This window comes from Mustela putorius, unplaced genomic scaffold, assembly GCF_011764305.1.
Source record: "Mustela putorius furo isolate JIRA1106 unplaced genomic scaffold, ASM1176430v1.1 tig00000577_pilon_pilon_pilon, whole genome shotgun sequence".
NCBI classification, from domain to species: Eukaryota; Metazoa; Chordata; class Mammalia; order Carnivora; family Mustelidae; genus Mustela; species Mustela putorius.
The window spans coordinates 6,857,382-6,885,159 of NW_025421421.1; the positions used below are offsets into that span (position 1 = coordinate 6,857,382).

Below are 27,778 nucleotides of genomic sequence, written 5' to 3' on the forward strand. Positions count from 1 at the left end.
ACTGTGCATTTTCTTCCCATTTTTTTTTTCTCTTCATTGTTCAGATCAAATAATTTCTGTTGAATTATCATCAGATTCACTGACTGTTTCCTGTGTTATCTCCATTCTGGGATTGAGTCCCTCCCATGAGTTCTTTATTTTGGTTATTGTATTTTTCAGGTATAAAACTTTAATTTTGTTGTTTTTAATCTTCTGTTTCTCTGTATTTAAGAATATTTCCCCTTACTCCTTGGTACACTCTTATAATAACTGCTTTACAGCCTTGGTTAGTTAATTCCAGCATCTCTATCGTGTGTTCATAGACCTCTGTTACTGTCTTTTCACATGTGAGTTGAGCTTTTCCTGGTTCTATATACGCTGAATAATTTTGAATTGTATCCCAGACATTTAGAATATTATACGACTCTGGGTTTTGCTTAAATCCTATGCAGGATATTGGTATTTTTGGTTCTAGCAGGCAATAGAGGTAGTTGCATTCAAGCTGCAAATTCTAACCAGTATTCTGTGAGTTGTGGTTTCAATGTCCATTCTGTTTTCAAAGCATTTGCTGTACTATTTGGATCTATCTTCGATGTGTGCCACTACTCAGTGATCAGTCTGGGACATGTGTGGTAGCTCATTTTTGGTTTGGTCACAATCTTTGGTATACTGTTTAGGCCCAGCTCTGGCCTTGGGGAGCTTGTCGGGGAGCCTAGGAGTTTATAATCAACTTTATGTTACTTTCCTGAGTTTCTCCTTCTCCATGATCTCTGGTCCTTCCTGGTTCCCTGGACTTCCTCTTTTATTCCCATCACCAGAAAGCTAGTGCTTCAATTATCCTGTTCTGCTGCATGCTTCCTGAGACTGTGCCATGCCCTGGGCCAAGCAATAGAACCGAGAGAAAACAACTGTGATTTCCCACCCTCCAGGAGCACAGCTTCTCCACAAAGGAAAGTTTCCCTCCCTCTGAGATTTTGGTGCCTGTGGGCCCCCAGTGCCATTGGAGTCCTTGCTACTGCTGGGGTGGCAGGATTTCCTGGGGCCTGGGGTACTAGAGAACAAAAAAGAAAAAAGAAAAAGAGAAAAAAGAACAACAACAACAAAAAAGAACAAAAAATGACAGATTTCCCTGACACTCTCTGAGCATCAGGAAATGAGCTAGACTAGAACTAGAGGGCTTCCCTCAGGAGTTCTCTCTGTCCTGGCACCCATTCTGAATTTCAGGCTGCCTTACATCTAGACCAGGGGGTTTTGGTAGGGGAAAAAACAGAATGGAAAACCCACTGCTGGGGTGCCTGGGTGGCTCAGGCGGTGAAGCATCTGCCTTAGGCTCAGGTCATGATCCCAGCGTCTTGAGATCGGGCCCAACATTGAGCTCCCTGCTTGGAGGAAGTCTGCTTCTCCCTCTTCCTTTGCCCATCCCCCTGCTCCTGTGTGCTGTCTCTCTCTTGCTCTCTCTCTCTCTCTTAAATAAATAAATAAAATCTTAAAAATATCACTGCTGATTTAGTGGTGCTTTGGATTCTGGTCTTCTTTCCTGGTTCACCTGCTACTATTTATAGGCTTTTCAAATAGTTGTTCCTCGGGTTCCATCCAGGTCTCATAGGTATATTCAGTGAGAAAGGCAGGGTAGCGTGTGCTTACTCCATTTTAACCTAGAACTGGAATAACATATATTTTTTTAATTTTTTATTTTTTATAAACATATATTTTATCCCCAGGGGTACAGGGGATAAATCACCAGGTTTACACACTTCACAGCACTCACCAAAGCACATACCCTCCCCAATGCCCATAACCCCGCCCTCCTTCTCCCAACCCCCTTCCCCCCAGCAACCCTCAGTTTGTTTTGTGAGATTAAGAGTCACTATGGTTTGTCTCCCTCCCAATCCCATCTTGTTTCGTTTATTCTTCTCCTACCAACTAAGCCCCCTTGTTGCATCACCACTTCCTCATATCAGGGAGATCATATGATAGTTGTCTTTCTCCGCTTGACTTATTTCGCTAAGCATGATATGCTCTAGTTCCATCCATGTTGTCGCAAATGGCAAGATTTCATTTCTTTTGATGGCTGAATAGTATTCCATTGTGTATATATACCACATCTTCTTGATCCATTCATCTGTTGATGGACATCTAGGTTCTTTCCATAGTTTGGCTATTGTGGACATTGCTGCTATAAACATCCGGGTGTACAGTGCCCCTTTGGATCACTATGTTTGTATCTTTAGGGTAAATAACCAGTAGTGCAATTGCTGGGTCATAGGGCAGTTCTATTTTCAACATTTTGAGGAACCTCCATGCTGTTTTCCAGAGTGGTTGCACCAGCTTGCATTCCCACCAACAGTGTAGGACGGTTCCCCTTTCTCCACATCCTCGCCAGCATCTGTCATTTCCTGACTTGTTGATTTTAGCCATTCTGACTGGTGTGAGGTGATATCTCATTGTGGTTTTGATTTGTATTTCCCTGATGATGAGATATATGGAGCACTTTTTCATGTGTCTGTTGGCCATCTGGATGTCTTCTTTGCAGAAATGTCTGTTCATGTCCTCTGCCCATTTCTTGATTGGATTATTTGTTCTTTGGGTGTTGAGTTTGCTAAATTCTTTATAGATTTTGGACACTAGTCCTTTATCTGATATGTCGTTTGCAAATAGCTTCTCCCATTCTGTAAGTTGTCTTTTGGTTTTGTTAACTGTTTCCTTTGCTGTGCAAAAGCGTTTGATCTTGATAAAATCCCAATAGTTCATTTTTGCCCTTGCTTCCCTTGCCTTTGGTGATGTTCCTAGGAAGATGTTGCTGCGGTTGAGGTCGAAGAGGTTGCTGCCTGTATTCTCCTCAAGGATTTTGATGGATTCCTTTCTCACATTGAGGTCCTTCATCCATTTTGAGTCTATTTTTGTGTGTGGTGTAAGGCAATGGTCCAATTTCATTTTTCTGCATGTGGCTGTCCAATTTTCCCAACACCATTTATTGAAGAGGCTGTCTTTTTTCCATTGGACATTCTTTCCTGCTTTGTCGAAGATTAGTTGGCCATAGAGTTGAGGGTCTATTTCTGGGCTCTCTATTCTGTTCCATTGATCTATGTGTCTGTTTTTGTACCAGTACCATGCTGTCTTGATGGTGACAGCTTTGTAATAGAGTTTAAAGTCCGGAATTGTGATGCCACCAACGTTGGCTTTCTTTTTCAATATCCCTTTGGCTATTCGAGGTCTTTTCTGGTTCCATATAAATTTTAGAATTATTTTTTCCATTTCTTTGAAAAAGATGGATGGTACTTTGATAGGAATTGCATTAAATGTGTAGATTGCTTTAGGTAGCATAGACATTTTCACAATATTTATTCTTCCAATCCAGGAGCATGGAACATTTTTCCATTTCTTTGTGTTGGAATAACATATTTTATTTGCTATTATGGACTGAATGTTAATGTCCCTCCAAAATTCATATGTTGAAGCCCTAACCCCCAATATGATGGTAATTCAAGAGAGACTGCCTTTGGGAAGTAATTAGGATTAGATAAGGTCTTGGAGACAGGACACTTATGATGGGATTAGGGAGTTTGTAAAAAAGGGACACCAGAGGGCGCTTGCTCTCATGCTCTTGCTCGTCCTGCCTGCTCCCTGCGATGTGAGGTCCTAGTGAGAAGGTGGCCATCTGCAAACCAGGAACTGAATTAGTCACCACTTTGATACTGGATTTCCCAGCCTCCAAAACTAAATTTTTGTTGTGCAAGCCTCCCAGCACTTTGTTATGGCGGTCCAGCCTCACTTAAGACAGTTGCCAAAATATTCATGAAAACATTCATGGCACTACATACTGTGATACTCTTACCAACTCAACTACAGCTTTTCCACATAGTTCTATGTAGTTCCACCCAGCATATTTTCTGCAAGGTTTAGTAACAAATTTTACTTAACTAAATTTCCAGACAGAAAAAGAAACAATCCCCCCAAACTAGACTGGTCGCTTTAATACTTTTTATTGGTCTAGTTATGTATCAAATATATGTTTTTTTATATGTCAACTTCTCTTAAAGATTTTATTTATTTATTTGGCAGAGAGAGCAAGAGAGCACAAGCAGGCAGAGCAGGATAGGGAGAAAGAAGATTCCCCACTGAGCAGGGAGCGCAATTCAGGGCTCCATCCTAGGACCCTGGGATCATGAGCAGAGCTGAAGGCAGTTGCTTAACCAACTGAGCCACCTGGGTGCCCGATATGTCAATGTTTTGAATAAATTTACTGCTTGATTGTTTGGGTCCCGGTCCCCTTGACTTAATAAGCTCTATGTTTTCGCTGTCAATAATCTCAAGGCTAAATGGTTCAGGTCCTGTTTGGACCAATTCTTTTTATTTATTTATTTAGGTCTGGGAGAAGCTCATTTCAAACGCATATGGTAAGACACCCACAGTCCATTTCTTTCATATACAGCATGGGAAAATATAAGATACAGAGTAATGCTGAAAAAATGTAAATGTGTAGAAGATAAAGAAGCTATGGAACCCTGCTTTCTTCACTTGATAAAGGCTTGTCTTCAGCAGAGAATAGTTTTAAATAAATTCATAGATGGAAATAAAACACTAGTCATTCTTGACCATCAACAATGAAGGATAATTCGTCATAACTGGAGTGGAACGAGGCTGGAACTAGGTTATTGTCTCAAGTGAGCCAAAGACTCTAGAATATATCAGTGAGCTTTGGTGCCTAAGGCAGTTTCAGGTCATGCTCTATTGCTCTCCACCAGATGGACTTTTTTTTCCCTACTCATCTTTTCCATCTCACCTGCTCTCTTTTCTTTTTCCCCTTTGCACAATATTTTACCTCTGTGAACTTGTCTTAATCCATAGAGCCGGCTCGAAGGGAGCTGCTGATCCTCGAGGGTAATGCCTCTCCTTCCTCTGCCTCTTCCTCGCGTGCTGGCTCCACCCCCATTTCTAGTCCGCCATATTGTCCTGCTCCCTAGGACTGAGTTTCAGCTCTGTCTGTGTGGGCAAGAAGGCTTGGCTTTCACTCTGCTGGGGTTCCCTTGAAAACAAAAGCTCATTACTCATTCTAGAAGAAAAATGCTATAGTTCCCCCCCCCATTCACTAGAGTTTTATTAAACCATTTCAGTGTTCCAGAGTTAATATGTATAATCTGTGAAACTAAACCTCACTTGTGATTTGACCATTCTGTCTTAGAGAAAATTAAAAAAGCAATGTTAGAAACAAATAATTTCACCAGAACCTGCTTGAAAGGGAAGTTAGTCTCTTAAATAAAACCAGGAGTCCACATTCTGGGCATTTTGGTTATTTATGCTGCAGCCGAGGGAAAGGTAAGGTATATTACTGTGTTTGGTTTGTATTTAAAACAGTCTCATAGGTTCCTCTTCCCACCCCCCCTTTCAGGACACAGAATATTAAGTAAGATGGACATTTCCTCTGTTAATGTTCTCTTTGGGACCAGAAAAAAAAAAAAAGATAGAAATAGTGAGGAAGGTCTTTCCAGATAATACCCCCCACCAAAAGTATTGGAAGAAGAGGTTTATGTAACAAGACATGATAATGTTGTGTAATCTATGAGTATTATTACCTAAGGATTATATTATATCCAGCTGATAAGTTGTATTTGTATGTTCAAGTGTACATTTGTACATAGTACACAGTCTTTCAGTTATTGAGTTTATAAATCCTTTACTGAGTGTCTGGTAAAAAGCGGTGCTAGGCATTGTGAGAAGGACAGAAGTTTACACAAGAGGTTGTTTTTTCCACCCTCCCCCAACCTTCAAGAAACTTCAGTGCTAACCAGGAGTAGCTTCACTGAAGTGAAGACTGAGATGGGGTTAGGAGTTGTCAGGGCTGAAGCTCGGGAGTCTGGGGGCCGTTTTGATTCTGCTACTGTACCTTCTGAATGCTGTGAATCAGGCGGATTCCTGGGAAGCCCCTGCTGGTTTGTTCTTTACACGGCTCAGCTGACATTAGCCTCCCTCCTAGTTTGTAGGAGACACTACCCAGGAAACGGTCTAGCCCACGGGGCCGGGGCTGGGAGGGAGGTGACATCTTCAGAACCGGGCTCCCCTCAGAGAACTTTGAATAGGTGGAAGAATGAGTTCATCTGCGGTCTTGCTCATGTCACAATGTTGGGCATGTGACTTAAGCATGTGGCTGGTCAAGATCAATGTGATTGGACCGCTGGACCAGCAGGCCCTGATTCTAGAGTGACTCAGCGGCCAATGCTCCTTGTCAAAACTCTTAACTGCCACGTGGTTATGGCATAAGATGTATCAATGAAAGACGTACAATTATTTTGAAAGTACTGTTTATTGGGACATCTTGAAGGACTGGGGGTGAAGGGAGTCCTTGTTTCCTTTCCATCTCCCATCTGGCACTTGTTGATCGTTATTTGTCACTCATTCAGCATTTACAGAAAGCTTACCAAACGGCAAACCATGTGCAAGGTGTGTGTAGGGGCCAGTGAGGCAAGTTAGAAGGAACAGGAGCCTCTTTCCCACAGTGACAGTTAGTGGACACTCTTACAGTGTTTACCACGTGCTAGGCTTGTTCTGAGTGCTGCGGATCTCCTCACTTAACCATTACAACCGCTGCATCCGTTAGTACTATTACCATCCCTATTAGACACTGGATGACGCTGGCATGCAGAGAGATGAACCAGCTTGCCAAAGATCTCACCACTGGTACGTGGCGGAGCAAAATTTGAAAGCAGACTCTCTGGCTCCAGAAACCATGCTTTTAACCTCCATGCCAGATAGCTTCTCAAGGAGTTTGTGGTCTGAGTATACATGGCTAAGTCTGTCCCTTTTCAGGGTAAGGCAGCAGGGAGCGATGTAGAAGGAAGCAAGAAGTGACTCAGGTTGAGTGTGTTTGCTGTAAACTAACCCCAAGAGTGTCTGACACAAGAAATGCTCCATTTTGTGCCCCAAGGAGAAGACTGGAATGATAGGAAATTATTAAGCACAGCAAAAAGTTGGAAAGATTTACCAGCAATGGCAATGCGGTTTAATTTTATGTCCAGGGCTACCAAGGGCTACAACCATGAATCTTCCTTTCACACACATACTATGAGGGTCAATGGATACAGTCAGTCCAATGACATCGTTTTCTCCCTTTCCTCCACTTTGCTAGTGGCACCTGTGTGAAAGCTGCTTCCCTGTGGAGGTTCATACCTGTGGGGGCATGTCTAGGAAACTGATGGGATGAGTTTGCTAGAGAGTACTTGCAGCATGCTGGGAAGTTTCAGGAGCAGATTCCTGCAGACATGATCATCGAGCCTTAGCTGTTACAAGAGAGGGGTGACTTCAAGGGTTGGGGTAGAGAGGAAGATGGGGTCAAGTTGTAAGAAATACAGGAGATGTATTTGTGTAGCTCTCCTAACAGTAGTATGTTATCGACAAATATTCCTTATTATTTATATAATATATAACATGTAAGTCCTCACCCCAGGCTGTCTTTATAAAAACATGTTTGCAGAGACCTGAAAAAGAAAATGTAAACATGCCCAAGGTCTTCCTAAGACCTCCTGTATGCCCTTTAACGAGCTTCTACATTTCTAAATGTTAACAAATGTTAGTAATAATAAATGGTGGTATATAGTATCGTTATTGCTCTTATTCCCATTTTTTTGTTGTCACTAATTTTGTATCATGGTCAGTTGGAAAATAGGATTTAATTTTTGAAAATACTCAACTATTTAAGTAGATTTTTCTAAACAGAAGGAGAGGAATGAAATTCACCCAGATAGGTAAGGAACTTAATGGTTATTAGTGGGCCTTACGGATTTTGCATTCCTACAGAAACAAACTTGTGACCTAGGATTTTATTATCATAGAATGAATTTCTTGCTAAGAGTTGCTTTCTGCTTATCTCACCATTTGATATTTACAAGATCACTAATATTTCCTCTCTCCACCCTAAATACCTTACTTCTTTCCAGGCAAGTAAGATTTCAGAAAGATGATGGGGAAATTCTTTTCCTTCTAATTGGTTCTTTGGCCCTTTTAATCCCCCTTCTTCCACTCCCAGCAGGGCATTAGTCATTAAAATGCGTCAGACAACTGTGGAACCCTCAGGATTGTAACTTTGATATGATCACGTTACACACCCATTCAAAGTCCTCTGCTCCAGGGTCAAGGTTTGGATGATGTCACACAGCCTATGGAGCTCATACCTCCTCGACTGGTTTTTCTGTTGTGAGAAGGATGGGAAAGGGGAGGAAGGTGAAACCCCCATCATTCCGAGGATCACATGTAACTATAGTCTAGTAAATCAAGATACTCCCATGTTGACAGGTTAATCTAGTTTATTCCTATTAACCTGGTATATAATATTCTATTACATGAAAATAATCACATTTTATTCATCCATATTGATGGATATTTAGGTTCTAACTTCGTGCTATTTCCAATACTGTTGCTGTGAATGTCCTTATGTGTTTGTATGCCATCTAGGAAAGTTTCTATAGAAGAGGAGTCTTTAGACTTTTTACCCCACAATTTGGAAATTGGAATCAAATTTTTTATCATAACTTTTGGTTGCAAAGGAATTGATTTGCTTGTAATGTAAACATTAACATTTAAAAGTAGATTTCTTTGGGCACCTGGGTGGCACAGCCTGTTAAGCGTCCAACTCTCGCTTTTGGCTCTGGTGGTGATCTCAGGGTCTTGGGATCAAGCCCCGTGTCAGGCTCTGTGCTCAGAAGGGAATCTGCTTGAGACTTTCTCTCCCTCTCCTCCTGCCCTGCCCCTGGCTCTTGCTCTCTCAAATAAATAAATAAATCTTAAAAAAAAAAATAGAAGTGGGATTCTTAAATGTATTCAGTGGCATAAAAATACCAAAGTAATCTGATACTCACCATTATACATCAAACATTAATTATATGAACAAGGTCTCTTATAGTGGGAAATTCTACATCCCTTCTTTTTCTTTTGGGACTTGAACTTTCTACTTCAGTCACAGGTTCTTATCTAAATATAATATACATTTTATGTGTTATGTGTGAGTGTTTTCTACTGATCACTTTACCATATTTCTTTGCCAACAAATTTTACATATAAACTTAAATTACATTGAATTTCTTTAACCGTAATACTCCAAAGTGTTAAAAATTTTTCTGAATTGAGTTATCATTATTTTTAGTTCACAACTGACCAATTAAATGCTTTTAAATTTTTTATCATATTGAAACACACACACACAAAATCAATGGAACTTTAAGAAATTGGTTTGTATATCATGAACGAATTTCACTTCTTTTTAGAAGACCAGTTCAGCATCGGTTTATGCCCAGTTCTTGCTTTTATATTATAAACACTGAGGACAACCATTCACATACATAAATAAGTAGGTAACAGTTAGAATAAATTGAGTAAATGATGTTACTCATTTATTTGAAAGCTTTCCATGCTGTATGCCCCACATCACTTAGTGGTGTTATTTTTAATGATTAATGATTATTTTTAATGATTAATCAGTGGGTGCTGTCTTTCTTCAATTCACTAGGAAAGAAGAAATGTTAATACTCGTATTCAGAAGTGTTTGTCGGTAGGCTCAGCTTCTTAACGTTGCTCTCATTATTTTGGATTGTCTCTTTAGCTTCTTGTATGTCATTACCCTTTGGGGCAGCACAACCTCAAGCACCCAGATAAAGAACATGGGTGTGCCTTTCTCTTCTAAAGAAGAAAAAAGGGCCACTATGAATGGAAGGTAGGGATTAGGAACCACAGGGGTGCTTGACTCCATGGGTTCTCAGGTAGTTCAGACTTAGGAGGGAGTATACATAGAAGATAAAGATCTGGACTTAACCCCCTAAAAACTGTCTGTGTGCCCCCATTTTCCAGTTTGAAACTCCTACTCTGAGATTTCTCCCCAGCAGCAGAATTGCTAGTGTTCGAGTCTCCTATGCCGTGTGACCGTTTCTCCAAATCCATGTCGCTGAGGATGTTGCTCTGGTTCTCAAGGACTCAGGAGAGGTTCCCTTTTGAGGATCCCCATACATGATTTATAGGAGTCTTCTAACTTTGGGAAAACCCCATGGTCATTGTATTTAAATGACTGGTGGCCAGTAAGTGGTAAGCGACCAGAGTTCTAAGAGATGTGTAATTTCTACAATTTGCTTTGGGACAACCTCTGAAAGTATTTTCATGCATAACTTACTTTCTTTTAAAGGGCATCCTGAGTCTCCATCAGCCACGGTGGCACAAGAACAGCACTCTCCTTGGGTGGCGGTCTGTGCCCTGAAGCAGAAATGCCTTTAATTGTTCATTGCGAAACAAACAGATGTCTAGAGGAGAAGGTTATTAAAAATATTTTGTGCAGTTTGGGAGAACTAGAAGTCTGGATTGCTTGACCTAGCCTCACCAGGCAAACCCAAGTCAAGGAAGCTACCAAGGTATGTAAGCTACAAACGTGGCTTATTCTTAGGGCAAAACTTTCCGGTCTGCAAATTTCTGGATATAGTTAAAAGGGGCAGTGCATTTCAAAAATAGAGTAACAGCCATCCTCGGGCAAGAGAATTCCACTTTAAACACAGAAGACTTGGGGCGCCTGGGTGGCTCAGTGGGTTAAGGCCTCTGCCTTCGGCTCAGATCATGATCCCAGGGCCCTGGGATTGAGCCCCATGTCAGGCTCTCTGCTCAGTGGGGAGCCTGCTTCCTCCTCTCTCTCTCTCTCTGCTTGCCTCTCTGCCTACTTGTGATCTCTGTCTGTCAAATAAATAAAATCTTAAAAAAAAAAAAAGAAATAAAAACAGAAGACTTAATGTGCCAAATTCAAATCATAAGGAAAGGTTGCCCAGTTAATAGGACAAATGCCTCAACATTGTAAAATAAACAGAATTTGAAATGCAGACAATCCTATTTTACAGTTATAAGTTATTTTAAGAAATATAAAGACCAAATAACAAAGCAATAAAATATATTACAGTTAGCGAGTCTATAAGAACACATTGACGGTGAGGCACAGCTTAATTTAGGTCTCCCTTCCACTTACCTCAACAGGTGACCTAAGAAGGGGGTGGTTCTGTAAGCTCTAGCAGCCAGTGGCCTGGGGCCACTCTTTGGGAGGCAGCCAAGACAAAGGTACTATGTCCAGGAAAGAAATTTCAGAGAGGACTTAAGTCCTAGAGCTAAGAAAATAAGGGTTTGTTTGTTTGTTTGTTTGTTTTCTCCTTAGAAAAATATACTGTTTCTATCCATTAGCTTCCACTTCTTCCCAAGTTCCCTGGCTTTATGAAATTTATGTTTAGGATTTGAAGTATTCCCAGATTAATTGTTAAGTTTAATGACCTTTTGCTTACAGACCTCCTTTTCCTCTTGGGTTTCCTGAAATGTAAAACCTGCACATCTTTTTTTTTTTTTTTTTTAAGATTTTATTTATTTGACAGAGAGAGAGAGAGAAAGAGCGCGTACAAACGGGAGAGTGGCAGAGAGAGTGGGAGAAGTAGGCTCCCTGCTGAGCAGGGAACCCAACATGCGGACTCGATCCCAGGACCCTGAGATCATGACCTGAGCCGAAGGCAGATGCTTAACCCACTGAGCCACCCAGGCTGCCAAACCTATCTATCTTTTAAGAAACGCAGCATACTTAAGTACAACTAATTAGCAGAAATCCACCAAAGAAAACTATTCACCTTTTGTATTTAGAAAAGATAAAATTTCTCTTCTAAGGTAGATCTGATGTTAGGTTTCTCTATGGTATTCTTTCTGAAGTTGCTGTAAGATGGAAAAACCTCAATCACCATGAGAGTACTTTTGAACTTACTGACCCCGAGACATTGTTAACAAGTCTATAAGGCATAGACTCTAGAACTGCTTTATTTTGTCATTAAGTGGAACCATGGAAATTAAATGGTGCCCCCCCCACTCCACTGGGCCACTAGGTTAGGTTTAAAAAAATTAAATGTAAATTAAAGATACTGTATTCCTGTGGTTGAAAAATCAAAAGGCACAGAGCAATAGCATAATATACGATGGGAATTACAGCCCTTGGAGCCGTGTAACTGGACCGTGCTGTAAATGTCACCTTCACACCTGTCTTCTAGCTGTATCAGTATGTTAATAAGATTTTTTTTTTTTTTTTTTGAGAGAGAGGGAAAAGAAGAGAGAGCGTGTGGTGGGGGGGGTCGGGGAGCAGAGGGAGAGAGACAATCTTAAGTAGGCTCCACAGCCAGTGCAGAGCCTGACACCAGGCTCAATCTCACGCCCGGAGCTGATGAGATCAAGAGTTGGATGCTTAACAGACTGAACCACCCGCGCACCCCAATAAGGAGAATCTTGAAATGTAGAGGTGAGTAGGAGGGAGATGGGACTAGGATGAAAGAGAACGGCAAGAAAGAGGACAGGGAAAGGGAGAGTAGGATGGAAGGAAGAGGATGTGTTAGTCCTTTGGGGCCACTGCAGCTAACCACAGTAGCCTGGGTGGCTTCCAGGCCATGGAAATATACTTCTCACAGTTTGGGAAGCGGAAAGCCCCAGGTCAGCCTGCCTGCAGGATTGGGTTCTGTGTTTGGGGGAGGGTGAGCTTCCTGATTGACCTCACCTGGCATGGTGGAAGAGGGACGGAGCTCAGACAGGCCTCTTTCCTAAGGGCACTAGTGCCATTCATAAGGTCTGCATGCTCAGAACCCAGTTGCCTGCCAAAGGCCTACCTCCTGATACCAGTTTCAACCTAAGATTTTGGGGGAGGTGGTGGTGGCGGTGGTGGGCACACACATTGAATCCATGGCAGCTTGGAAAAACCGAGGCCGTGCACAAAGGATCAGCACCTTTCCCAGCCCTCTCTTGCAAAGGTCCTTTCAGTGTATTTGTATAAGGATAGAAGAGGAAGGGGCATCAGGCTGGCTCAGTCACTGGAGCATGCAACTCTTGATCTCAGGATTGTGGGTGTGAGCACCATATTGGGAGCAGAGATTACCTAAAAAATAAAGTTTTGGGGCGCCTGGATGGCCCAGTTGGTTACGCATCCGATTCTTGGTTTCAGCTCAGGTTGTGACTCCTGGGTCATGAGATAGAGCCTCTTGTGTGGAGCGGAGTTTGTTTGAGATTCTCTCTCTCCCTCTTGCCCCCCCCCCAGCTTGCTCTCTGTCTCTCGCTCTCTCTAAAATAAATAAAACCTTTTAAACATAAAATCTTTAAAAGAAAAGGATAGAAGAGGAAAAAATGGGAAGTTAAGTAAAGGAAAAAAAAAAAAAAGACCTTTATCTGGGGAAGAGTATTAGTGAGCCCGTGGGAATTCTTAACCACATGAATGTGTTACTCGAATGAACTTATCTGTATTGCTTTTCCCTCCCCTATCTGTTTTACTTAGCCTCAACCAGGCATATTTTATTATTTTGGGGTTTAGGTTTTAGGGGAAATTTCAGAACGAATAGGCATAAATATTTGTGGAAGAGAGGCAAGCAGGGGTGCAGCCTCTCCTGCCTTCATACCAGAAACAAACTAATACTTCTCTGGGGCAAACTGGCCTGTTGAAACCCAGAGTCCAGCTGTCTCTCTGCAGTGACCTGTTCAGACTGCAAGGAGCTCCCCTGTGTGGTGTTGCGTCCTACAGAACATGTCCTGTTGATTATACCGAGCACCGTTTATACAGTGTCCTGCTCTTCAGCAGACGGCAGTGTTCCCTCTCTTCCCAACCACCTTGGCCATTCCCTTCCTTTTCTTTTTTCCAGGCTCCATATGAGGGCTGCCTCTTTAATGTCCTTGGGAGATACTCTTCCAATGATCCTAGCACTGAGGGGGAGCAAACTAACAACGGGTAGCAATTCGTGTTTTCACATTTGACCTTTAGAGTCCTAATCTCCTGGTGTAATGAATTGTCCCAACTCAGGGCAAGAGAGTGAGCATTAGTAATCATATTGTTTCCTTACTTATCCCTGTCTTACCCTGTTCTCAACCTTGAGGGTCCTCAAGCAGTCTTCTTGTTCCCTTCATTCCCCCTGCCCAAGGCTTGAAAACACTATTAAAAGCTACCTGTAGCCAAATTTCTCTCTAATTAACCTTTTGGGATTTTATCAAAATGAGGTTTTCTTCCCGTCTTTATTTTCAGTTGGAATAGCAGAAATTTTCCCAGGCTGCAATCCAGGGTCCCTCCCCAAGTAGCTGTGTAATCTGGGCATATAAATCCTTTGGGCTGCAGGTCACCATGTGTAAAACGGGGTTGGTGAAATAAGGGAATTTGAGGTTTCTCCCAGCTCTTACAGCCCCGGATCCGAATATCATGGGCCACTGCGTTGAATAGTGGGGGTACTGTGACACCAGATGAGTGTTTCTCTTATTTTCTTTGAGTGGCAAAAGTTATTCAATAGCATGAAGAGTCAGAAGAGGAGAGGGAGTCGATCCAGGGAGAGAGGGTACCTAGGGTAAGGTGCGACATGTCAGCCACACTAGACCCCAATGATGACAGATGTTCTTGAGTACTTCCCTGGGGCAGAGGACACCAAACAGACATTCAGTCTTAAATGCCAGAACTCCTTTAGTGTGCTCATTTATTTAAAAGTGGAATCAGGGGGCTCTGGGTGGCTTAGTGAGTTAAAGCCTCTGACTTCAGCTCAGGTCATGATCTCAGGATCCTGGGATCAAGCCCTGCATTGGGCTCTCGGCTCAGCGGGGAGCCTGCTTCCTCCTCTCTCTGCCTGCCTCTGCCTACTTGGGATCTCTGTCTGCCAAATAAATAAGTAAAATCTTTAAAAAAAAAAAAGTGCAATCAGAGTTGAGCTCTCTCCCTGGTTTATTTGATATTCTTCTGATATTGGGCATCTGTTGATTTTTAGACTTAATTGTATTGGCCGAGGTCCCCCCCCCTTTTTTTTTTTACCTTATGAAAACATTAAATGATCATTGTAAAGAACCTTCAGCCCGTACAAAAAGAAAGAAATGGAAAGAGAAAGTCTCCTCCCTCGGAAGCCCTCCCTCCCCAGCCTGTAGTCAGAGATAAGCAGTGTTATCTTCTCTCCTGTTTATTCTTTTGGATATTTTCCATGGATTTATGTAAATACAGATAAATGTATTATCACTTCTGTTTTATTTTACTGATGGATAATTTTGTGGCATGTATTAATCCTAGTGTAGAAATATGCAGGTAACATTGATGAGAGAACCAGTGAAAAAATTATAGGATTAGGGAACAAGATGGGTAACAAACAGAAAACGGTTTCTAATCAAATTGTCAACTAATAGCGATGATTCTTTTTAAAAAAAAAAAAGAAAGGTTTTTTCTTTTCTTTTCTTTTCTTTCTTTCTTTCTTTCTTTTTTTTTTTTTTTTTTTGAGAGAGAGAGAAAGTACAAGCAGGGAGAAGGTCAGAGCAGAGGGAGAGAGAGAATCCCAAGCAGACTCCCCATGGAGCACCACACAGAGCTGGGTCTCAGGACCCTGACATCACAACCTGAGCTGAAATAAAGAACAAAATGGTTAACCGACTGAGCCACCCAGATGCCCTGATATCAATGATTCTTAAATGATAGAGTTTCCAGGAAGAATTGACCATGAAGATTGGTCAATTCTAGGGAGGCATTTCTAGGGGAGTGAGCTGGGATCATGGTGGTAGAGAACTACCTACAGTTCCTCCATTTCTCTCCATGCTTACTACTGAGAGGTAGATTCTCTTTTCCCGCCGCCCCACCCCAACCGAGAATCTTGACAGCCTCTGTTACTTGCTTCGGTCAATAGAACAAAGCAAAAATGAAGCTATTCCAGTTCTGTGCCTACACCTGGCAACTTACGTTTTTTGCTCTCTTGGACAATAATTATCACGTAAAGAACACTCCCAGCTGTGTTGAAGAGGAAGGCTTCATGGAGGCACCATGCCTCTGGAGAATGAGACCCTGTGAAGGGAGACAGGCCCAGCTCCTTGCTATTCCAGCCCACTGTAGCTGAACTACTAGCCCTGTGCTGGAGGTCGTCTCACATCCTCCAGCCCCAATCAAGCCACCCCAGCCAGCAGTACAGGAAGGAAAGACAAGCTGTCACCATTGTGCTGTCCATTGTGCAGAATGGTGAGCAAGAAAATGGTCAATGCTTTTCAAGCTGCCACATTTTGGGGTAGTGTGTTATGCATAATAAATAGTGGAAATCAATGTCTGAAAGTTGGGTGTTGGCTTAACAAAAATCTGAGACCCATGGCATCGGCTTTGGGACCAGGCATTGGGTAGAGATTGGAGAGATGATGAAGGAACCATAACTCTTTTTTTTTTTTTAAATTCAGTAATTTTTAAAAATGTTCTATTTTGAAACAATTTTCAAAATAGTCACAAAAATGGCATAGAGTTCACACATGTTCTTCACCCAGCTTCCCTCATGGTGATAAATTGCATAGCCAGGGAATAATGATCCAAACCAGGAAATTGACATAAACCACAGGTCTTGTAGGAACTTTGCCAGTTTTTCTGGTGATGTTCTTTTTCCATTTCAGAATCCAATCCAGGGGAGTGTGTGGGTGGCTCAGTGGGTAAAAGCCTCTGCCTTTGGCTCAGGTCATGATCCCAGGGTTTTGGGATCAAGCCCCACATCCAGCTCTCTGTTCAGCAGGGAGCCTGCTTCCTCCTCTCTCTCTGCCTGCCTCTCTGCCTACTTGTGATCTCTGTCAAATAAATAAATAAAATCTTAAAAAAAAAAAAAAGAATCCAATCTAGGGTCCTGCGTTTGCATTTAGTTGATGTTATCTCCTTAGTCTGGGAAGGAGCCTTTTAAGGGAGTCTCTGAGGGTCATGAGGAAATTGTACTACAGGTTGGAGCGGTGATCCTGTGTAGGGCAAAATGTCGGGCAGCCCTTGTGTGCAGTGAAACACAGAAAAGACAGAAAATGTACCTAATGAACCTGTAGATCTGGCAAACGGAAGTTTCAAGCTACACATTCAGAGTATCAGTTGGCTTCTCTTAGTGATATGTGATAGTGTTACAGAGAGAGATGTGTTAAAAAAGGCACTCTTCAGTTTTCAAGCAGAATGTAGAGGAAATAGGGCCTTGGAAATTCTGTGATGTCAGCAATAGTCTCAAAGGAAGAAATGGCCTCTGGGGCCTGCCTTTCAAATGGGGCCTTGAGGTAAAAATCCAATCAAGACTCCATGTTGAAGCCTCTTCAGGTGTTAAGATGTTGTCTCATAGACCATCTCATCTAGCCCAAAGGGCTTCTAAGAAGAACCTTCAATGAGTCCAACAGCAGCTTTGGTAGGGCCCGAAGTTGACACAAGTTTGTTTTTAGAAGAATTACAGATGTTGCTTTGTGGGCAGAGTTGTTGTAAGCAAGAAGTAAACTCCATTAAGAGTCATAGGAGACTCACAGAACGTTGAAGACAGTTATATTGATGAAGTCAGTGCTAGCCTGAACTAAAGAGGAAAGAGTTCAAAATGGAAAAAAAGCCACGGGGCCCCCAACTTTCTGTGCGTAGGACCTAGGCCAAGAGAGCTGTTGGACCGTAAAGGGCAGGCAGTGGCCTGTGGAAAAGGGAGCTTCAGAGGTTGTAGCCTGCACCCCGGAGGTGCGAGCCAGGAATAGTGGGTTGGAAAGCGCCTCCCAGGAGAAGAACCGGACCGTAATGGTGGTCTGGGTCCAGAGTGAGGGTGACAGTGCTCAGCTGGCTTTCTGAACTGCTAGGAATGGTGGCTGCTCCATGCCTTCTGTTTCCCCCCTGCTTTGATCAGGAGCATCTGTCTAGTTATCTTATCCCTGCCTCAGCATCATACGTTGTGTCTGTAACTTGTCTTTTCAGCTCACAGCAGCTAAATGTATCTAAAATGCCTCAGTCACACTTGGGCCTGGTGTCTATCATTAGATCTGGGCCCTTTGAGCCAGTGTTGCACAGAATGACAATCTGGGGGGCAGGAGGGAGTGTATTTTGCTAATCTGGTGGTGTGTGTGTGTGAGAGAGAGAGAGAGAGAGAATTATTGTGGCCCGTGATACAGTGTTTCCCAATGTGACTGCCAACAGTTCCTCCCATTCCAGGCACTCCTTCCATTAAGGAGTATGGTCTCTTTCCTGCTCCCTTGGGTCTGGGCTGGCTGGCTCTGTGACCGGCTTTGGCCGGAAGAACACAGTGAAAGTGATGTTCTGGGACTTCCAAGCCCTGGCTTTCACTGGCTTCTGCTTTCTCTTTCTTGGGATCCAGGCTGTAAAGAAAGTAGAAAGGAGCTCGGGCTGGCCACTGAATCATGAGCAGTGACATGAAGAGAGGGGGCCACCAGCCATTTCAGTGCCCCAGTGGAAGCATCAGACACCAGGGAAGCCATCTAGGCCGTCCCAGCCCCAGCATAACTCACAGCTAGAGGCGACCACACGTCTGACCCCAGCTGCTGCCCTGGGAAGGCAGAACTGCCCAGCTGTGCCCTTTCCAAATTGCAGAATCGTGAGCAAAGAAGTGGTGGTGGTCCTCTTAAGGCACCGAGCTTATGGTGGTTTTTTATGCAGCAATAGATCATTGCTAATTGCACCTTACCAAATGTCAAGGTTCTTTCAACTGCTTTGATTTTACTCCCTGGGCTGTGAAGAGGTTTTAACAGATAAAGAAGCCAAGTTTCAAGGAGAGTCCATTCCATAAAGGCTGGGCCCTCTACGCCAGTCACTGCTCTGTCCACGGAGCTTTGCACAGAATGAGCACATAACAGATGACCAAATATTTGTTGACAGGACAATTATGAATGGTGATAAAAGATGCCACACCATGAGAAAGAAAGACAAAAAAATATATTTTAAAAAGAGTTTGTCTCATTCTTTTTTTTTTTTTTCCTTTCAAAAAGGTGCTCTTCATCTTCAGAAACAATGATGCCTCAGATGCCAGAAGGATGTCCTGAAGCGAAAGATTTGTAGGAGTGAGGCACGGGAAACCTTGACTCCTTCTCTATGTCCCTCCTACACCTAGACGAAAGAGGGCGACTCTGGGATGCACCCGGCAAATGCACCAACACCTGCTGATAGATACAAATTATTATCTTTTTCTATTCTTGGAAGAGCTAAAAGCAGAATATATGTTCCATAGGACTATAATTAGAGTTAGTACCAAAAGGACCAGAGTAGAATATAAAATAGCCAGTGTTAGGTTGGATAGTAAAATAGTCAAAGCTAATTTGTCATGTTAGGTCTTTTCTTTCCCATCACTCTCTGGTTCAGTTTCTGAACACAGTGACCCCATGCATGCCTGTTCCTGCTCTGTGGTTCTTCCAGGAATACCTGGCCCCACCCTTGTTTCTCTGAGAGTGATCATTTCATACAGCACACCTCTCTACTGGGACATGAAGGGAGACCCAAGTGCTGTGTGCAGTAGCTCTGGGAGACCTTAGACACAAGAAGGGAAAGTTCTTTTTTAGGGTATGGTTACTTGCAGTGCCTTCTGGAGATATGTCTTGGGCAAAAAACATCTTTATTTAAAAGAACAGCAATATTTGTAATTAGGATAAGCAAAATAAGGGGAAAAGCCTTGGACCCTTGGAATAATAGGATGGTTTAAAATTCAGACCTATAATTATTATATTTTTCTATTCTGTGTGATTTAGAAAACAGTGGTTAAACAGATAAAAATAGAAAAGATTGCTTAAAAATTAAAGCCATTGATTTAGATCTCTATTTGAAAGGTCAGTGTGTGGGAGCTGAGAAAGGCAGTATAGTGATCAGCGTTCAACAAAAGACATTTTAGCAGCAGAACCTACAAAGAGCACATCAACTATTTATATCGCCCACATCAAGTTGCTGGTTATTTCATTTATCAAAAAAAAAAAAAAGAAAGTTATTTTCTTTGGACATTCTTTGGGTGCAGTAACAATACAGTTTTGGAATCAGCTGTTAGAAACTATAATTAAAGCTGGTTTATCATGTTTACTAATTATTTGCATAGTTAGTCTCCCTGAAGCTTTATATAATTCTCCCTTTGTTACAAGCTTCTGTTTCTCCCCAGGGCAGTCTGAATCCAGACAGGTAAAGAACTAGAGTGCCTGGAAACCAATGTCTGGTAATATCTGTACAGCCAAGCAGATACCTGCAGGTGAAGTGGAAAAACAATACACAGATTTGAAACTTCCTGTGAATTTGATAGAGTTAGCTCTTTGGAGATTTCAGCTTTACCACTCGGGTAAGGCGAGCCCCTGGGTACAAGGAAGAAGTTAAGGAAAACAAAAACGGAAAACTGAAGTTTCCTTCAGGAACCTATTTAACACTGGGGAGGGAAGGAGGTGTTTATTCGGTAATTACTAATAATGACCTGATAATACTGTCTGGCTGGCCAAACATCTGTCAGCATCGATGATCCTTTTTGTTTACTGCTCGAGAGAGGCAGAGGGAGCTCATGTTCAGAAAAGCAGCAAAACCCCGGTCCCATTTTGTTCCCTCCTGCTGTGGGCCACTCTCCCATTCCAGCACTTCAAGGTGGTGCACGCCTTCTCTCCACAAGAACTCTGTGCCATGGGAGTGGAAAAGCATCCTGTCTCCTCATGAACCCATTTCCTTTCCAGGAAGTGGATTTCGGGATGGGGTAGGCTCCAGGGGCAGGGGCGGAGTAGGGCAGCACTAACACCGTGGACGCTGGAGACAAGATCAGTGACTTGAAAAACTGAGGTGGGACATTTTACCCCTCCCCAGTCTACCTCCCTTCAACTTCTTCATTTCCCCGTTCCCCACCAAGTGGTATTGGCTACCTAATGGAGCACAACTCAGTTTCTTAACACATAGTCTAGTAGAACACCTACAAATCAGGGACTCCTTATTATTGGTTATTTGTAAAATAAGGAAATCTCTGGCTTACCCTAGGCTGTGTGGATTGGGTTTTCATTTTTGGAAACCAAATGGAGGCCTTTCTCCTACTCTTTCCAGATTGTGGCAGCCCACCCCCACTTCCTTTTCCACTTGTGGCCTTCACCTCCCACAGGCTGACTAGGATCATGCACAAAAACAGCCTCCAGTGAGTATCAACGTGGAAGATTCAGCAGGTTGCTAACTCCTGTAGGGCTATCTTAAAAGGATGTAGTCTATAAATGCAAAGTGTTATGGAGCCTGGGAGATCTCTAAGAACACTGTAAATATCCCTGGTTTAATTAGTACTTGTGGAATTAGGTAATGGCCTGTGGCTTCTAAGCAAGCCCTCTTGGGGTTTCTAGTCTTCAAGGGGCTGCCTGCAACCATGATGTGCTCATGCACAGTCTTCTTTTGCAGATACGGAATAAATCCTTTTAGACCTTCCTAGGCACCTACTCAAAATTACTGCAATACACATGCTAACTGATCCCATTCTCCCAGGTCTTTTAAAAAAAAAAAAAAAAAAGCAAGCCAGCCAGCCAGTGCCTCAGCCCAAGTCTCAACTCAGATACTTTGGACTCCGATTGTCTCCTTGAGTTCTACTTCCCAGGGGAAAGAAAAGGAAGAAATTCCTAGATTGATGTTGATTGATACTCTTTCTCTTCGAGCAGAAAGTGGACAACTCTCTTTGCCGCAGCTGATCAATGTCATGGTAATTGCGCTCCAGCTCTCCGAATTTCTGAACCGGCTCTCTCACGGGGATAGGTCAACCAACCAGGGCTGTTAGCCGACTTGACAGGTTTGTTCTGGGCTGATGGCCATTGACTAGGTTCTCCGACCAGATAAGTCACTTGGCTGAGTCTACAGTAGGTGGGGCGCGCTCACCAGCTTAAGGGTAGTGACTGGAAGTTTGTCGCAACGCTGGTGAATTCAGGCAGCGGGCTGCTGCGGGAGATCCCGTTTTGCCCCCGGTGCACAGCGGCAGGAAGGTGCGTCCCTGCCAGCGCAGGGCACCAGGGAGGGAAATGCCAGACCCCCGGGGCTCTGCCCCTTCTCTCACGGTGAGGAACGCGCACTGTTGGCCGCGCCAGAGCTCCAAGTCTCAGGTCTTGGCCCTTTAGCTGGCTCAGTAGGTAGCTCGCGAATGGGTAGGACCAGCTTGGAAGCTCTCCCTCCGTGGTCTGCGAGAAGCCGCGGCCAGCGGTGCGGGGAGGCGGGGGCACGTGCTCGAATGTGGGTGCTTGTGTAACCAGCTCCCCAGGCGCCAGCACCGACAGCGCTCGGGCGGGAGGCCGTCGGAGCCTGCGTTTCCGCCGCGACCCGGAGGCTCGGGGTTCCGCTGCCGACACACGGCAGCCACCCCGAGCAAAGGACGAGAAGCACTTGCCTCCCCAGCCATCATAGGGGAGTGGGAATTTGGAAAGTTCCCCAACTAGGAACACACGTGACCTCCTCCTGAAAGTAGTTCCGACTGTGACCCGCGTATCCCTCCACCTCCTTTTGAACCCTCCTCGGTCTCCTCGGCCACGCCCACTCGCAGGGGCTGCCGCTTCCTACCGTCCGGTATTTCACATTCGGGCCCGGGCAGCGCCGGCCGCCGGCGTGCGCAGCCCGGCTCGGGGGAGCGCGGAAGCCGGCCCGCGGCGATCCACCCGGCCGGGTTTTCACAGCGCTCCGAAAGGGGGCGGGGCGAGGCAGCTCTTGAGTCCCGAGCCCTCAGTCCGCCGCGGTGAACCGAGCTGGAGCTCGGAGGGGAGGGACGCGCAGCTCTCCAGGGGGCAATGCGGGGGGCTGCGGTGTGGGTCCGTCCCCCGGGGTACGCTTTCGGGGCAACGCGGACAGTAGTCCTTGGAGGCCCAGACATTTAGGGACGGTGTGCTCACACGCAGCGCGCTCGGTTGCGAGCTCTCGTTTTCAGGGCGAAGGAGCCGAGCTGCTGGGGAAGCGGGAGGTGGGGCGGGGAGAGCGAGCCGGATGAGGCGATACACACGGAGACACAATAGGGGGTTGTTCTTTGTGCAAAGACTGACACCTTGAGGACACGGGCGGGGGGGTGAGCAGAGAGGTAGGCTCCCTCGGCAAAGGCTGCTGTCGGCGAGTCCCTGCCAACGACAGTGATCGGACAGCGGTGCAAAAGGAGGACGAGGCTGGGGGCCGGGCTGGGGAAAGCTGGGGGCGGAGGCGCGGGGGAGGGGCGCCCTCGCGGCGGGGACCGTCCCCGCGTTTCCCTGGACCCTGACCAGCGCGAGTCACCTGGGCCTCCCTACCTGTCCACACAGGTAACTCAGACTCGAGTCAGTGACACCGCTCAGTGCACCCCTCAGCTCTCCCCTTCAGCCCTCCCCGTCCCCGACCGGGTGTCTGAGCACAGGCCGAGGCTTGGCTCGTTTCCCCTCCACCGCTCCCCCCCGCCCCAACCCCCCGCCCCGCGCTGCTGCAGAAGCCGCGGCAAGTGCAACTCCTGGCTGGCGCCTCGCACAAGCCCGAGCGAGCCCCGGGCGCTCGCACTGGGCATGCTCAGTGGCGGCCGCAAGCCGGAGGCTCGGCGCTCGCCCCCGGAGCTGCCGCCCCTGCCCCTGCGCGTCCCTCCCTCCCCCGACGCGGTCTCGCCCGCCTCCCACCTCCCCTCGGGCTCCCAGGCGCCGGGCTCCCTGCGCGGCGGCGGCGGCGGCGGCGGCGGCGGAGGGGGCGGGCGGGCCGGCGGGCGGTGATGTGGCGGGACTCTTTGTGCACTGCGGCAGGATACGTGCCGGGGGCTGCGCTCGGCTCTCTCCTCTCGGAAGCTGCAGCCATGATGGAAGTTTGAGAGTTGAGCCGCTGTGAGGCGAGGCCGGGCTCAGGCGAGGGAGATGAGAGACGGCGGCGGCCGCGGCCCAGAGCCCCTCTCAGCGCCCGTGAGCAGCCGCGGGGGCAGCGCCCTCGGGGAGCCGGCCGGCCGGCGGCGGCGGCAGCGGCGGCGTCTCTCGCCTCGTCCTCGTTCTCTCTTCTAACCGTGCAGCCTCTCGCTCGGCTTCTCGTGCAAGGGACGGTGGAAGCCGCGGGCCCGGGCGGGAGCCGGCTGAGGCGCGGCGGCGGCAGCGGCAGCGGCAGCGGCAGCGGCACCTCCCGCTCCTGGAGCGGGGGGGAGAAGCGGCGGCGCCGGCCGCGGCGGCTGCAGCTCCGGGGAGGGGGCCGGAGTCGCCTGTCACCATTTCCAGGGCTGGGGCCGCCGGAGAGTTGGTCTCTCCCCTCTTACTGCCTCCAACACGGCGGCGGCGGCGGCGGCACGTCCAGGGACCCGGGCCGGCTGTAAACCTCCCCTCCGCCGCCGCCGCACCCCCCCCGGCCCGGGCTCCGGAGGCCGCCGGCGGAGGCAGCGACCGTCCCGAGGATTCGCCGTCTCCTTCTCGTCCCGCGGCCGCCGCGGTCAGGCCTCTGGCTGCTGAGGAGAAGCAGGCCCCGTCGCTGCAACCATCCAGCAGCCGCCGCAGCAGCCATTACCCGGCTGCGGTCCAGAGCCAGGCGGTGGCAGAGCGAGGGGCATCCGCTACCGCCAAGTCCAGAGCCATTTCCATCCTGCAGAAGAAGCCCCGCCACCAGCAGCTTCTGCCATCTCTCTCCTCCTTTTTCTTCAGCCACAGGCTCCCAGACATGACAGCCATCATCAAAGAGATCGTTAGCAGAAACAAAAGGAGATATCAAGAGGATGGATTCGACTTAGACTTGACCTGTATCCATTTCTGCCGCTGCCCCTCTCTGCCTTTCTGTCACTCTCGCTTAGAACGTGGGAGCAGACGGAGGCGAAAAATTTCCATGGTTTGGGTGACCGTAGCAGCTAACCCTGCTCGAATTTCTAGATCGTGTCTCTTTGGTGTCTCTCTTGAATGCATCCAGCCTAGGGTGTGTTCGGCTACATGGAACTCTGGCCCGCTTGCGAGTGTCAAGGCACCGATTGCTTTCTCGGGTCTGTGTGCGGGGTCTCTTCCGAAGGGCTATTGTCCGCTAACACAGAACGCGGTACACTGTTGGTGGATTAGTGAGCTCGGTAATCCGGTCTGCTAAATGAACAGAAAAGTAGACGCTTTGAGGTTGAGCATATTTCGATTAAATCTTGGCTTTAGGCCCTAGATCAAGGGTATAGATTAGATTAAAATGAAAATTAGTGTTGCACGTATGCATATTGCATCAGAATCTTGCACTGATTGTTTTTAGTTTCCTGGGTTGCATTGATAGACTTTTTTTTTTTTTTTAATGTGAGTTGTGAGCTGATTTGCATAACTTTGGAAGCAGAGTCGTTTTCTGCATGTATGGGTGTTCTTTGGAGGGCAGAAGTAGGTTTGTGTATTTAAGCTAAGTTTAATTACAACTTTGAACTGCATTTAGAAGTTTTGTAGTTTGAAATCAGTAGTGTCATAGGGAATATGCCTCATAAGGCGCTCTTACTGGATCTTTGTTAAATTTGCCCCCCCCCCCTTTTTTTCTCCTGATGGGGTGATAGAGGATAGGGCATGAAATTTGCAGCTCAGTAGCGTTTTTTATTCAGTGGTCCTGTCACATGTAATAGAATGGAGATTGAAGGTTTTTTTGATCCCAGATGATAATGTTGTGTGGTTCCAAGGGTATTGTGTGCAGCAAATTGTGATTGCAGAGATTAAGTGTCAGTTCTTCCTTGAAATTTAAGTGTTACTGTGATGCCGGAATGGCTGCTCACCTAATTCAAGTTGCAGATCCTCTGACACCGTTGGGGGTCCATTAATCTTACTCTGACTTACGTATAATGTCAAGTGTAATTTAACCGGCAAGAGCGGATGATTCCAGCGGCAGGCTGTGTAGGTATGTTAGCTGTTTTTCACCCATTGCCTTAAATTTACTGACTCAGGTTGTTGAATAAGACAGAAACCCAAGAATTTTAAGAAGCATTATTGTTTCGGTTGTCTACCAGTTAGGCCTTTGTACCTCAAAAGATAGTGGTTATCGAAAGGCATTGATCTTTGCAGTTTCAGGTATAATGTACTGGTTTTGATCAAGGAGGGGGATAGAGCCCTCCTGGTTTGCAGAATGGAAAGTATCACAGACATTCAGAGTTCCTGGTAGGCCTGTGTTGTTCAAGGCATGAAAAAACAGAATTAAGTTGTTGGTTTGAGGTGGTTGAAACATCTTATTGAGGCTGCTCTTAAGACCAAAAATTGGGTGATGTGAGTTATCACAGTGGACAATATTTAGTTAAAATTATGTAATTGCATCAGTGTTAATATTCTTAATAGAAATTATGTCTTAGCAAATATCAGTAAACATTCTGCCTAAAGGTTGAGTGGCGCTAAAGTGTCCATATGTCCTGCTAAAAACTGTGGGGGAAGATCTGTTTTTTGAAGAAACTGTTTTCTATCTGAAGAGGTTTTATTCCTTTGGATTATATAGCTGCACGTAGATGTGCGCAACTAATTTTGCCCAAGTGTTTGTTTTGAGATGAAGGTAAAAGTTACTGAAGAAGGAGCTTTATAACACACAAAACGTAAGTTTTCTGTTAAGTTAAAAAATTAATGTTTGAGAAGAATATTTAGAAGTTCTGGAGTCTGCATTAATTGCAGAACTAGTCAGGCTGAACTTGACCCACTTGCCTAGAAGGTAATTAATTATGGAAAAACTTCTGACTTGTAATTTATTTCAAAAGCAGTGTACTGTTGGTGTGAACTGACAGCCATCTGGATGCATAGGAACAAATTGATTAACTGTTTCTTTAACTTTTTCAGAAAAGTCCCCATGCAAAAAAAATGCCTCTAATGCTGTTTGGTAGATTGCTTTTATTATTCAGAGTACGTTTATAGTATTTTTACTTTACTCATTTGTTTTAAAATTTAGCAGGATTTTATGTTTAAAATTATTCTACCAGGTTATTTCCACGTGAGATGATTGGCCAGGTCTCCATTGATTTCAGAAGTGTGCCTTTACACATGAAATTTATGTGAATTAAAACTTTCTCGAGCACTGTGCTTTTAGTTATATATGGAAAGCAGTGTCAAATATTGCATCAAATAACTAGTAACATTTAATTTCTAGAGTAGTGGTTTTATTGAGCCAAATATTGATATGAAAAAAAAAATCACTTAGGAAAAAGTCAGTGAAGGGCTCTTTTTTGATAGTTGCACTTCCAATAATTTTGTTACACCAAAGCACTTTGGTTTGCTTGGTTTCACTTTAGTGTTCTGTGTTTATTGTGGGAGGGGGGGATTAAAATGGCCATTGAAGACGGTCTCTGGCAGGTATCTGTTTCAGCAGCTAGCCTGTGAGAAGTTAAATTTCTTTATGAAAGTAGTGATTGGAGTGTTTCTATCTGATAAGAAAGATTAAGAATGTAGTGATTTCTCAGCAAAATTGAGAACGATTATTTGCAAATTTTGCAATATTATTTGCAAAATTGAGTTATTCTAAAAATAATTTGTTGGTATCTTATTGTTAGTCTGGAAAGTAGCATTGACCGTGAGACTGTAAAAAAGTTTAGTATCTTTAGATTTCCTGGAAATTTTAGGCTTTGGTTGTATGTATTTTTATTTTTTGATAAGTTTGCATCTTTTCAAATGTTAATCGTTGGGAGTTTTTTTAACTTGCAGAGGGTACAGGGACTGTTGAACTATTGTTTTTTAAGATTAGTGATTATTGAAATGACCATACTGTGAGATTTTTTTTTTTTTAATTCTATTAACAATTTTTATTTTGCCCTGTTTCATATCTGCTAAGTTGCATTTCTTTTCAGAGTAACATGACTGGGCATCCTAATTGCTGTGTAACAGTTTACAAACTTCATTTTCATGAAGATTATTAAAAAATAAAGTGCCTCTGAGAGGACAATAAAATTGCAGTCTCTGACTTAATGTAAGGAAAAAGGGATTTTATTGCTGTGCATTGTGAAGGTTTACAGAGTAGTGCAGTCATCTGTGGATTCACATCGTGTATCGTGCACTAAAGGAATAGTACGTGAATAAATGTTCTGAAATATGGTGACTTACAACCACCTCAGTTTAAAATTTATTTTTAGAAACTGTAGAAAAAGAAAGATGCATTGCTGTTCCTTCCTTTTGGAATTTTAACAACATGACCAAGGCAGCAATCAATGTT

The 27,778-nt window shown here is 44.8% G+C and overlaps 3 protein-coding genes across 3 annotated transcripts in view; 1 reads left to right on the top strand and 2 right to left on the bottom strand.

Moving 5' to 3' along the window:
- The window catches only part of ATAD1 (ATPase family AAA domain containing 1), a 65,386-nt gene extending 60,526 nt beyond the window's left edge, over window positions 1–4,860 (bottom strand). Inside the window, exon 1 of the mRNA XM_045081454.1 lies at window positions 4,802–4,860. The gene's annotated coding sequence lies outside the window, so the exon portion shown is untranslated. The remainder of the gene's footprint in view (window positions 1–4,801) is intronic.
- Window positions 4,861–16,560: 11,700 nt separating this feature from the next.
- On the bottom strand, window positions 16,561–22,550 carry KLLN (killin, p53 regulated DNA replication inhibitor). The gene is given in 3 exon segments (XM_004828367.3): window positions 16,561–22,041; window positions 22,043–22,239; window positions 22,293–22,550. Coding segments are annotated over 3 exon segments (684 nt in total). The 3' UTR covers window positions 16,561–21,812.
- Window positions 22,551–23,612: 1,062 nt separating this feature from the next.
- Window positions 23,613–27,778, top strand: part of PTEN (phosphatase and tensin homolog) — an 86,832-nt gene continuing 82,666 nt past the window's right edge. The window contains exon 1 of the mRNA XM_045081451.1: window positions 23,613–24,395. Coding sequence (XP_044937386.1) covers window positions 24,317–24,395 — 79 coding nt within the window. The 5' untranslated portion in view covers window positions 23,613–24,316. The remainder of the gene's footprint in view (window positions 24,396–27,778) is intronic.